At 44.1% G+C, this 12,235-nt stretch overlaps 1 protein-coding gene across 1 annotated transcript in view; it reads right to left on the reverse strand.

Annotated features, from left to right (window-relative positions):
• Positions 1 to 12,235, reverse strand: part of LOC142560524 (E3 ubiquitin-protein ligase rfwd3.S-like) — a 59,240-nt gene that overhangs the window by 17,019 nt on the left and 29,986 nt on the right. Inside the window, exons 10-11 of the mRNA XM_075672693.1 lie at positions 8,462 to 8,668; positions 5,913 to 6,010 (exon numbers count right to left, since the gene is read on the reverse strand). Of these exons, the coding sequence (XP_075528808.1) occupies positions 5,913 to 6,010; positions 8,462 to 8,668 (305 nt within the window). The remainder of the gene's footprint in view (positions 1 to 5,912; positions 6,011 to 8,461; positions 8,669 to 12,235) is intronic.

Consider the following 12,235-nt stretch of genomic DNA (forward strand, 5'->3'; position numbering starts at 1 on the left):
ACATTTTGCTGCCTTTTCCCCTCCTTTTGGATGGCGATAGTTATCGGCATCTCCTGGGGTGTGAAGGCTAGTTTTCTCATCGATTTGGTGCCTGTGCGATTAACTTGAGATGCGTTCAATTGTCACCATGTATTCAATGGTTGTGCGCATTGCTGTTGCTTCGTTAGTTCAACCTTTTTTGCTTAGACTAATCCAGGGACCAGGAAAGGGATTCGGTTCATAGTCAGCTGGTCTGTATGCTCATGGAGCAAGCTGCGGCCGGAGAAAATGCCAGTTGCGTTTAACTGTTCATTTTGCTTCATTATTTCCTCAAGTGACGACTCACCGCGATGCTGGCAGATCCTCGTAACCATATACCTGCAATATGGGTTAGGTAAGGTGGAAAATAAAATAATGCGAAACAGCGTCCATCATCAAACCCTGCAATAATCGTTAAACCCATAAGCAACATAATTATAATCCATTACCTTGTCTGGTTTTTCCCTAATTGTACAGCACTTTTTGTGTGAAATTGGCAGCTGGAAACAAGAGTCGCAAGGAATTGAGAAATTAAGCAATCTACTAAGGGAAAGAGCAGAGGCAACAGCCAAATAGGTATGAAAGGAAAAAATTAGCACAACCATTGCTTGTGAAAATACTTATGAATCAACATCTGTTTATTTAAAAAGGAATAGAGAAAATGGCAGCGGAAGTGGAGAATAATTCTGCCTATTCTAAATGGCGATTACACAGTTATCAGTCAACCTGCCTGACATAGCAACTTCTCTGCTGTGCTTATGTAGGTGTTTTTGTAATCTTCCACGGTGGGTGCAGTGCGTTTAGAACCTCAGCATCCTGCGCTCTACGCGGCTGTACGGGACTGGCAGCCACGCATTGTTATGCAACTTCCCAAATAACAATATGAGTCGGTTATGGCACTTAACTTGGTAGAACAGTAAATGAAGGATCTAAAAGAGCCTGTGATTTCCGTAAATATATATTCCTCTACAATTCTTCCAGAGCTAATTAAAAAAATGCTACTAGAAATCTTTAGTTTACACTTTCGCTTCTTTACTTGTTCTTGGCAGCGTTTTTCTTGCATTTCTTTCCTGCGCGAGTCTATTTGATGTGGTTCCTTGTTTGCCCAGTATTCACATTCACATTATTCACATTTGTACTAGTAAAGGTACCCCCCTCCCCTCATTTGTATAAAAAAGTTGCCTTATTTGTATAGAAAAGTGGCGGGAAAGGCGCGCTATAGCTTGACAGCCGAGTTTGTTGAGGCCGGGAGAAGACTTTTTGTTAATATTAGCTAAAGCCACTGAAAGTTCTTCCATTGTGAAGGGGAGGTCCATGGCATCCATAAAAGTTCATGGAGGTTGTTTGTCAGCTGAAGACGCTGCGTGTACTGCGATACCCCGATCCAGAAATAAGCCTACAGTGTTCTTCTGCCGCTTGTTTCACGGTTAGTCCGTGTAATGAGAGCGCGATCAGACGGATCGCACATGGAGATCACTTATGCATACCAATTACCAGCTGTCGAGTAAGCCCGTCTCGGCTTAAGCAGCCTATGGATTCGCTGTCTCGATTTATATAAAGCAATTATTTGACCCATCTGAACATGTTTGGATTTCCTCAATACAATGCCTGGTGCAGTGTCGTTGCTTTTAGCTCTTTCAACGAGCACTACACTCTACCAAAGGTATCTGGGATGCGCCCTTCCTGTATTTCATTATTTTTATTGTCATTGTGCATCAGATGTGACCATACTGTATGACATCTGGTGTACATGTATTAAATAAATAAATAATGTAAACAAGCCCTTTTTTTGCCACACAGACCTTGCGAGACTTTTCATTTCACTTTCTTTAATAGGAATTGTCAGTACTTAATATTTGGTACAGTATTCAATTACTGTTTTTCTGAAGTATTCATATTAGATTTGAAAATTTCGCTATCTGAATGCCTCTATAAATACTTATTGCTGACATGGGCCAGGGAGCCCATTCCTCCCATCTCTTGAGAAAACCTGCGCGAGTTGTTATAAAACTTTATTTATGACCGGAACAGAACCAGAACAAAATCAGTGCAATGAACCTCAACCAAACCAGTATTTTTTTATTTCGACATCCTAGATAACCTTCAAGGAAAGGACCTGAACCCCAGAACATTGGCAAAAATGAGTACTGCTCATTACGTGCTGACAAAGGGAGTAGCACTGCTTCCTGGCATAGCAAGTTTCTCGCACATTATCTACACACATCCACTACAGCTTGCACTCAAGCTTACGCCCACTCGATCGCCCACATGTCAAAAATAAGCAACTGGGCACAGTCCTGAATCAATGCACCGAAGCATGGGTGACAAACTACATTGAGAGCACTCAAATGTTTGAAGTTGACCTTTCTCAACAGTCCCAGAGTAAGCAAGTGACTAGTGGTAATGCGTCTTTGCTACAAGCTATTACAGAGTGCAGAACCTTTACGAGAGCCTGGCTGCTGCTGTTGTAAATGAGTTCAGTGCCAAGAGAAACGTTTGAAGTCTGCTGCTTTTTGCATAGGAGCTACTTTTGAACTTCGCAAGCCTGCTTAGAATCATGACTAGCCAGCTCAATGGCAGCAGCCAATCAGAGACCGCCTAGCATTGCAAACTAAGATTTATTGGGCTGGTCATTGGTTACACCAGCTTTGCAACACGAGATGATGCCAGACAACACCACATTTCTGCAAGCTTTTCATGACGCATATACTCATATTTCAAATGTAAAACCTTGCACAAAGGCTACTCTAAACCATATGAAACTAGGCTTCCTGTGCATTCCAAGATTTCAATGCAGTTGGCCATTAACCCTTTCTGTCGGGTGTTTCTGGCCATGATGCATCCCCAGTGTCGGCTTGGTTTCGGGAATATCAGGGAACGAGCATAGCAATTTGTTTGATTATGATGACGATACAAATAACACCGTCAATGGAATATGCACATTTCATTCTTCAGCATGTGTCACTAATAAACAAAATTGAGATAAATGAGGAACACACACACAAAAAAAAAACACTGCTCTCGGTACTTCTTCAGAGTGTGGTAGATCCTGAAGAATGGCTCCAAGCACAAGCCTTTGTCGTACTCGGCGGACATAACATAGGTCTTTCCTTTTGTTTTCCCCTCAAACAGTGTTCGGACACACGTGACAGCTCCGTTGGGTGTGGCTCCCTTTGGCTTCGCTTTGAGGGACCATCTAGGGAAAGTGTCATGCTGTGAGTCTTGTCGGGTCATCACCGCTCTGGTTTCCCCTCTCCTCCTAGCAGCATGGTACTCTTGTATCAGTTCATACACAACATTCAAGCGGAATTCACCAAATGTTTTGCATCCACCATTTTCATACAACAGGATGAAGGCATGAAAAAAAGAACTTTTTGTTCCACTTGAAGCTCTTCCTAATGCTTTCAGCGAAACTCATCACTATGTCCGTCTTGAGACACATGCGTGCTTTCACTTGTTCTCACCTATGACCCTATCCACCTTGCCTGTGTCTTCAAGACGTGCATCATGCATCGACGTTAAGACATGTACATGCCTCTTGTCATGCCATTTGAGCGCAAAAAGTGCCTTGGTATGAAATTAGTCCACTACCCCTTTTTTCATCTTTCTTGAGAAATTTGGAAGCCCCTTTCTGTTGGTCCAGAGAGTTCCACATGCATTGTTTTTTTTTTTTTTATCTTGAACACAGTTGAACAATGCTAGACTACTGTACCAATTATCTACAAATAGTGAATGTCCTTTTCCAAGGTAGCCTTCAAGTAGTTCTAGAACAATACAGCCAGAGAATTCCAATTCTTTGACCATGGTCAAATTTGTCGTGGCTCCAATATAAACAATAAATTTCAGAATGTGGCCAGTTTTGACGTCACGTAAAACAAACAACTTCGCACCAAAGTGGTGCCTCTTTGAAGGAATGTATTGCCGAAATGACAACCACCCATTCCATAGCATCATAGACCCATCATCTACGCACAGGTGTTGGTGTATAATTAGTAGGCTACTAAGCTTGCTCTAAGTTGCTTACACAAATGGGTGCACCATTCTCAGTCGATCTCCAATATCTGTGGGGGCACTTAGATGCAGGAGCCGCAGGAGGAACAGGAAGCAGTTCAACAAAAAAATGGTTGCGAAAAATGGTGTGTGCAATCAAGGGTTCATGCTCCCATAGTCTTGCAAGACATTCTTTCTGACCAGGCCCATCAGCAGAATAACCGCAAGAAAACAGTACATTTCTGCCACATCTGTCTCCCCCTAAGCTTTACGCGGCGACGGGCGTGCAACTCCTTGTGCGCTTCAGTCGTGTGAACCGGTTCGTTTCGCTCACGGTGTGCGAAATGATTGCCACATCAAAAAACAGCTTGGAATAATCAATTTCTTGCGAATCCGGTTGAAGAGTTGCGCTCGCAGACGGTCCGGAATGTGATGCGTCGCAAGGAAACAGCGTGGTTGAGAAATCTCCTTTCTCCCACATATTTTCGATTTGTCGTACACGCTTCCAGGATGACAGCCCCACCGTTTCAACATCAGAATCTGACACTGCAGAATTTGCCAGTTCCTCGGTTGAGAAGCTCTCACAATCCGAATCTGAGCTCTGCTCGTATTCGGAATCGGAAGAGCCATCGCTTCAATCCACAGTTGAAGGCCCCACATGGTCAGCCATCCATAAGTAACCCCGTGCACGGAGGGAGCCCTTTCAGCGGCCTATACAACACAGAGAAATGGCACGTTGTGAAATCAAGATGACAGAGACGGAAAGGGGATACAACAACCTTGTTTGCTGTGGATAGCAGCAAGCGAGGCCAAGGTGAGCAAGCGAAAGCAGTGACCAAGTCATGTTTCGGTCTATTGGAGAGGCAACAGTGTGCACCCCTGATCTTGACGCGCAGTAGCAGTCCCGCCAACAGAATAAAAAAAAAAAAAACGGCACACTTGCGACAGATGGCAAAACAACCCTTGTACCAGTAATTGCACCATGCCCTCCAGCAAAAAAAGGGTGGGTGTGGCCGCTCCGTACTCTTCAATATACGTACCAGCTGAGATGACAGACTCTCCCGCGTCCCCTGATTTGTTGTTTTCCCGCATAGCTCTCGTCTCCTGTAATCCGGCTTTACAGCGTTGCTTTACAACAGCGGTCAGTATGCTTGCAGAGTAGTACGAGAGATGGCGCGAGTGTCGTGCTGCTAGCGCTACCTAACGACGGGGTTAGTCAGGCGTGACAGGGAGTAGGCTCTTCTTTGGCTAGGGGCAGGCTCTGTGGCGCGGACGTTCTGCGCATGCATCAATCCATGCTCCTGTGACACCGTCTCGCTTGGCCTACCCCAGAATGGAAGAACGTGATCGTTCAAACGCGCCATCGTTCACGTGACCGTACACACGAACTACCGTTGGTGTCCAGCATGGGGTGAACATATTCGCTCATTATCCGGTCCCTGTGAGTCGGACTTCCGCGATTTGTCGTGCACCCATCGACATGTTTTGTGGATAGCAACTCGGCTAGCAGGCATTAGTCCATGAAAGGCGCAATAAATGCCCTTGTGATTGTTTGCACTGCTCTGTTGTCGTTCCTTTGTCCCAAGAGCATGGGTGAGAACCTCAAACAACAGAGCGCAGGGCAAAAACACAAGATTCCAGAAAGATTCGCAGGTAGTGGAACCAGTCTAAGCACGCCAGCTTTGAGCTTCTGCGCAAATTTTTGAATGCACAATGGAGAATGTACCGGTACGTCAGTGACACTGCAGGGGAGAAACTAAAAAATGTGCCGATATGTCAGTGACAGCGAAAGAGTTAATGGCATGTGCAGTATGAATAAAATCCTTATGGGGATCAAAATAAGAAACGTAAGTCTTGTTCTTCACGAGTCAACTTCCGAATGACCAATATATTGTAGTGCTCACCTTCGACATGAAGAGGGTGCACCTTAAACTCTGTGTCAGCCTGCTTTTCGAAGAAGGAGCACATCTGAAACTGGGACACCAGCAGGCCTGATGGGCTTCTGTAGCAGAGAAATGAACGAAAATGTATGAACAAATGTATGAACCATTTCAGGTGGAATTACAGCTCAAAGGACTTTGAAGCGAAAGTAAATGATAGGGAAATAAACAAAATAAATAAAAGGAGGCTGCCAGGCCAATAAGGAGGGGGAAAGCAGAAAAGGAAGAGACCACTTTTAAAAACAAGCACAGGTGAATATAGAACACTCAGAAAAGGAAACATGAAAAGTGGTTATATAGAATTATCCCTTATGCAGAGGAATTTATGAAGATTTTGAAGCTGCACCAAGAATACAAAGCAATACAAACAAAACAAAGCAAAACAAAGCTGCGTCTAGCAATAATCATGCCCACACCCTGATAGGCCGAATCCACATGGTGGCAAATGGCTCTGCAAGTTGGCTTTTTTGCATGGACAGACCACTTTTGTACCCTCTGCTGAAGACCGAACACAAAACAAGAAAATCATGTAGATCCCATGCCCTGTAAGAATTGGTGTAAGCGAGGCTTTCATGAGCCAGCAAGACAAACCAGAGCATCACAATAAGAAATGCACAGTGGATTTCAGCGACGGACACATCCCGTAACGATAGGTCATCAGCCATAGCAGCATACTGTGCAGAGCAAAGTAAGTTTTATTCAGGAGCAATGTTCACCTTTGGGAATACTGTCACCTTTGCGAGATTTCATGTGACTCGGCACCACATATGTCACGGCCAAAGGCATTCTTGGCACTATGCAAAAATGGCAAGCTTGGCACAACACCAGGAATGCTGTCAGTTGTATACAGTGACATGTCCAGTGCCGAGTCGCAAAAAACATCGCGAAAGCGACTGTATGTCCGATAGTGACAGCGTCATTCGACAAGACAGCCGACGATGATGGCAATGTCGGCCTCCACCGCGGCTACACGTTAAATCGCAGGGAGGTAAGCAATGAAAGCTTCACTTTAAAGCATTTCCTTCCACCATGATGTGCACGGCGCGCATCTTTTCTCCCTGCGGCTGTGCACCAAGCCAAGCCAAGTCATGCCATGCCAAGAACCCCTAAAAAAATGTTGTGCATTGTTGAGAACTTACTCTCTCGCCATCCATGGTTACTATCCTGTATTGGAAAGAGCAAGACGCTTGCTAAGCTGGCTCTAACAGTAGACCGTTGCAAATACTACACATTTGGTTGTTGTTTAGTATCGTATTACATCGCAGAAGCTATTTCAGGACAAATCTTCTTTGGGAAAAAAATGCACGCATTAGAATCAGGTAAATACTGTTTTAATTCATACTAAGTTACCATTCTTACTTTAAAATCTCTGGGCCAGGCCAAAAATAGGTGCTTTTGACAGGAGATGACGTGTGTTTGCTGCATTCACTGTACCCTAAGCATTGTCAAGACAGATACTGCCACTACTGTAGTCACCAGTAGAGTCGCGAGTGCAGTCATCCATGTGCATGCTGATGAGCCAAGTTCAAATTATACGGCGAAAACCAATTTTAGCGTTGAGAAAAATGTTTGAGCCCACAGAAAAGTGTGGGTGCTGGCCAGGACCTTCAGTCGGGATTGATTAACTGAAAAATTGAATTAGCCAGAGTCGTATTAACAGAAGTTTATCGTATTTCTTTAAAGGCGAACTGAAACGAAATCTTGGGCAGCATGGAGAGCCTAGTTCCCTAGATACAGTGCAGCTCCTTTACATGATCTCTGAGATTGGCCGCTGCCCATGACGCGCTGAAAAATGACGAAGCCGATGTGCTGGGACAAATGTCCTATCTGCTAACCATCAGGTGCACACGTCATCTGCTTAGGTGCTATTAAAGGCTGCTAATCACAAATTTTGACAATTACCAGCCTTGCAGCATTTCCAAGAGTGCTTCAGTAGTACACACTACTCATGTGTTACCTATTTAGCCAATGAGAAATTTGGCAAGTCAGTTCTGCAGAATTCCGCAAGGTGGAGGAAGGTTCATGAAAGTAAAAATTGACATCCACCTGTACATAGCATGAAGCTACAAAGAAAGCCCACACAGGTTTCCTTTGTAGCTTCGTGTTGGTAGATACGGGTGGATGTCAATTTTTCCTTTTGTGAATGTGAAATTTTGTTGCATTGGGCTTTTGGACCACACTGCGCTGTTATGGTCTAAGTGGCACACGTGCATTCAATATCAGGCTGCATGTCTAATATGGCAGAAAGAACAATATCTTTCACGACACCCCTAGTCTCCAAAGTTCCTGCTTGCCATTGTATGTGCTTTCTGTTGCATTAAACAAATTAGGTAGAGATGCTCAAAAGTTTTTAATGCTGTTGCCTGAAAACTTCTGCGAACAGTACAGGTGAACCTGAGCCTAAAAAACTTCTGTGAACAGCTATACCTTACAGCTGCTACAGAAGCTGGCCTCTCGCAACCAACAACCATGAACGCAACCAACAAACATGAAGAATGTGACAGCTATGTCACCTGTCTTCAGCACATGATGGCCCCTTGGGAATGTGCTGCATGGCCACCACAGGCTCATATCGATTGGTGGAGGGCAGCTTGCAGACAGGCTCGGATGTCACGCGTATGTCGTACTTCAGCACCGCGCCGTTTCGAAGGCCCACGTAAAAGCAGTTGCTGTCGTCCTTGTCCCACGCGCAGCTCCAGGCTTCCACAGGCTGGTGGTAACTGAAACACAAAGGTGTCGCCGTGTCCCTGACATGATAAAAAGGCGTGGGATGTAATAAAGCAGTCTTTCTCATTCCAAGGATTTCAAATTTCCGGGTTTGTTTCAGGGAGCTCAACAAAGTTTGTGGCCGTCATACTGGAGGTGTTACAAGTCCAACTACAGAAAGGATGAGCAAGAGGCAGTTGCATAAAATATTCATCCTGGATATGTAGTCAGGTGAATGCGCAACTGTACGGAAGTGGTTTGTTCACATTTTTGTAGTCGCTTTTTTGAGAAAATTGACACTAGTTCGATGTAGACTCTTGTGTCATCATAGACAGCAAACAGCACCCATATGCGAGTTTTAATTACCATGAGATGACATAAATACTTAGGACGTAGAATCAACGTTAGACCATTATCAGCCCATTAGACAAAGTTGCATTGTTATCTATACACTGTAATCAGTTTTCACCATAACAAACATGAGGAGAGGCTCACTTTGTCTCCGTACATGGAGATGCTGCGTCCTCCACCCGAGTTTGGTGTTAAAATAAAAGACAGGTTTTCTTGCTTGTAACATACCAGTCAGTAACAAGAACTGAATTGAAAAGTGATTATGTCCCTCTGAACTGTCTTCAGGTCTCGGGAGATACAGTTAAACCTCGATGTAATGAACTTAATGTAAATCTCGATATAACAGAGTATTTAACCTTTTACAACTTCTTGTCCATAGGGCGCCATGTAGTTGGAACCTCAATATAACAAAGTTTGTTTACACTTGATTTCAATGTAATGAAATTTCACTGTCGCCGTGAAGGAATACAGAGAGAGATAATAGATGGAAACTTCTGCAGAAGCAGATGGTAAAATGGTTGAGTTAGAAGCCGCTGCTTATGAACACATCTCTCAAATCGCGTGCCGAAAGACCAAGAGTGGTGTGACCATAAAGTCAGGCAAGTACTGCCACGCTGCTTTGCTTTTAACATTTTTCCCTCTCTCTCTCTGGACGCATAGGGAGCACAATCGCGGACAATTCATAGCACAGACACGAAGCAGTTGGTGCCATCTCGCGATGTGCTGCATCGACTTGCGATGCTCTCCGTGGCTTTCACAATCAGTGCACGGGTGGTCGGCACTGCGTGGTAATGGCGGTCGATATGAACTCACGTACGCAAACTTTTCGTCATGTCTTGACATCGTTCGTTAAAGAGAACTTCGCGACACAAATGTCAATCTGCATGGAAAATGCCGTAGAAAAGCCAAAATTTTGATCGTTGTGTCTGACATACGGCCATAACATATTGTTATAGAATTACACCTCGATATAACGAAGTTGGTAAACTGGAAATTTGCATTGTTATGTCAAAATCTTTGTTTACGTGTTATATTGTTTATATGTTACACATGTTATATCATTATATGTATATTGTTTAATGTTATATCAATATTTTATGCAAATAAGTGCAGTCGCCGATGAATTTTATTACATGAAAAGGGCGGCAACATTTTCCTAATCCTAATGGAACACGTCATCTACTCCCAGATAATGCAGCATCTAGACTCTATAAATTTTTTCACTCCATCCCAACATGGATTTAGAAAAGGCTTATCATGTGAGACACAGCTTGCCATCTTTCTTCACGATCTTCATTCCAACCTTGATGCTAACTTACAAACTGACGCTATCTTTTTAGACTTTGCCAAAGCATTCGATAAGGTACCTCATCAACGTCTACTCTTAATACTTTCCAGGCTAAACTTGCATCGAGAAATTATTGCATGGTTAAAAGAATTCCTCACACATCATTCACAGTCCGTTACTATTAACAACTACTCCTCTAACCGTCTACCAGTAACATCGGGCGTTCCTCAGGGAACTGTCCTTGGCCCCCTCCTATTCTTAATTTATATTAATGATCTACCACAAAATTTATCATGTCATGTCCGTCTGTTTGTCGACGATTGCGTTATTTATGCCCCAATTACTAATACCGCTGATCATGAATCCCTCCTGGACAATCTTAACCGCATTCAATCATGGTGCAATCACTGGTTGATGAAGCTTAATCCCAATAAGTAGAAACTCATGTCTTTTCATCGTCGTCACAACCCGCATTTATTTGCTTACAAGATTTCCGATTCTCCTGTCGAACTCGTTCCGTCCTATACTTACCTCGGTATCACTATCAGCAATGACTTATCATGGCACGAGTTCGTAACAAAGCTAATATCATCTGCGAATAAAAAACTAGGCTTTCTTAAACGTCATCTTCACGACGCCCCTCAAAATGTAAAGCTATTTGCTTACAAATCATTAATCAGACCAAAACTTGAGTATGCATCCACCATCTGGAATCCACAGCAAGCTTACCTCATTGACTCATTAGAAGCTGTGCAAAACGGAGCCGCCCGTTTCATTCACCGCTCATACTCATCCTATATTAGTGTTTCATCTCTCAAGCTACAGTCCCAATTATGCAGTCTTTCTCTCCGTCGCCGTATTTCTAGCCTGTGCCTATTTCGCAAATTTTATTATTCCCAGCTCAAACAGCAGCCATACACCTGCGCACATCTTGCCGAATTGGTCATCCGCTGAAAGTCTCACGCCAACGTGCCCGTACGACTACATTTTCCAAGTCATTCTTCCTCCAAACAGCAAGCGACTGGAACGACCTTCCCCATGAAATTGCAGCCATTACCTGTCCATCAACCTTCCTAGAAAAAGTTTCATCCCACCTGTCATGATGAAAAAAAAAAATGTTTTACTTTCTCACGTTAACCCCACCCCTTATGTAAAACCCCCTGCAGGGGGTCTTTAAGGAAATAAAAATGAAATGAAATGAAATAACTATAAAAAGCAAGTTTGAATGAGAAAAAACATGTTGAATTTGAAAGCCGGCGACGAAGGATACAGTTTAAACCTGTACCGACAATGTGTTCACATCACTCGTAAAAAGAGAAGCCAGCCAAGCTTTCATGTCAACTTCGACCCGACGGCTGATAGTATAGCCCGCAGTAGGATGACGCTATCGTGAAAAGCGCGGCCAGCAGGGACCAAAAGCTTCGTCTGCCTTTCACTTCAGTACACCTACAGAACTTGAGATTAAGCAACCTCCAGAACTAAACGCACAGGAAGACAGCGCATCATGCCACACCATCTCAGGTCACCCAGTCTTTGCACAGGCAGCAGATTACCTCTACAAAAAGGCAAGCGGGCTGTGGATGCTCTCAGCCATGGTGACGGCCATGCTATGGTCACACTAGAAAAGGAGACGCACACCAACCTGCCCTCCACTCCCCTCAGCCTTCGCGTGCGCTTAATCGCATTACTGCGAGCTTGTTCCCCTCCCCCCTTTCCTTTTGCTTGTGCAGGAAGACTGTGCACATCAAGCCAGCATCCTTCTCGGCTCGCCTTTGCACACTTTCACTTGAAGCAAGCAGTGCATGGGGCGCGATAGGATCTTATTGCACTTGGACTTTATACAAAACATGATGTTGCTCCGCTTTGGCGGTTGCTCTCAGTCAGGTGGCGCACGCAATTTGGGAGAAGAGTTTGTAAGTGGCCGCAACCATTTGATCATCTG

The sequence above is a fragment of the Dermacentor variabilis genome, chromosome 10 (genome assembly GCF_050947875.1).
Source record: "Dermacentor variabilis isolate Ectoservices chromosome 10, ASM5094787v1, whole genome shotgun sequence".
In the NCBI taxonomy this organism is placed as follows: Eukaryota; Metazoa; Arthropoda; class Arachnida; order Ixodida; family Ixodidae; genus Dermacentor; species Dermacentor variabilis.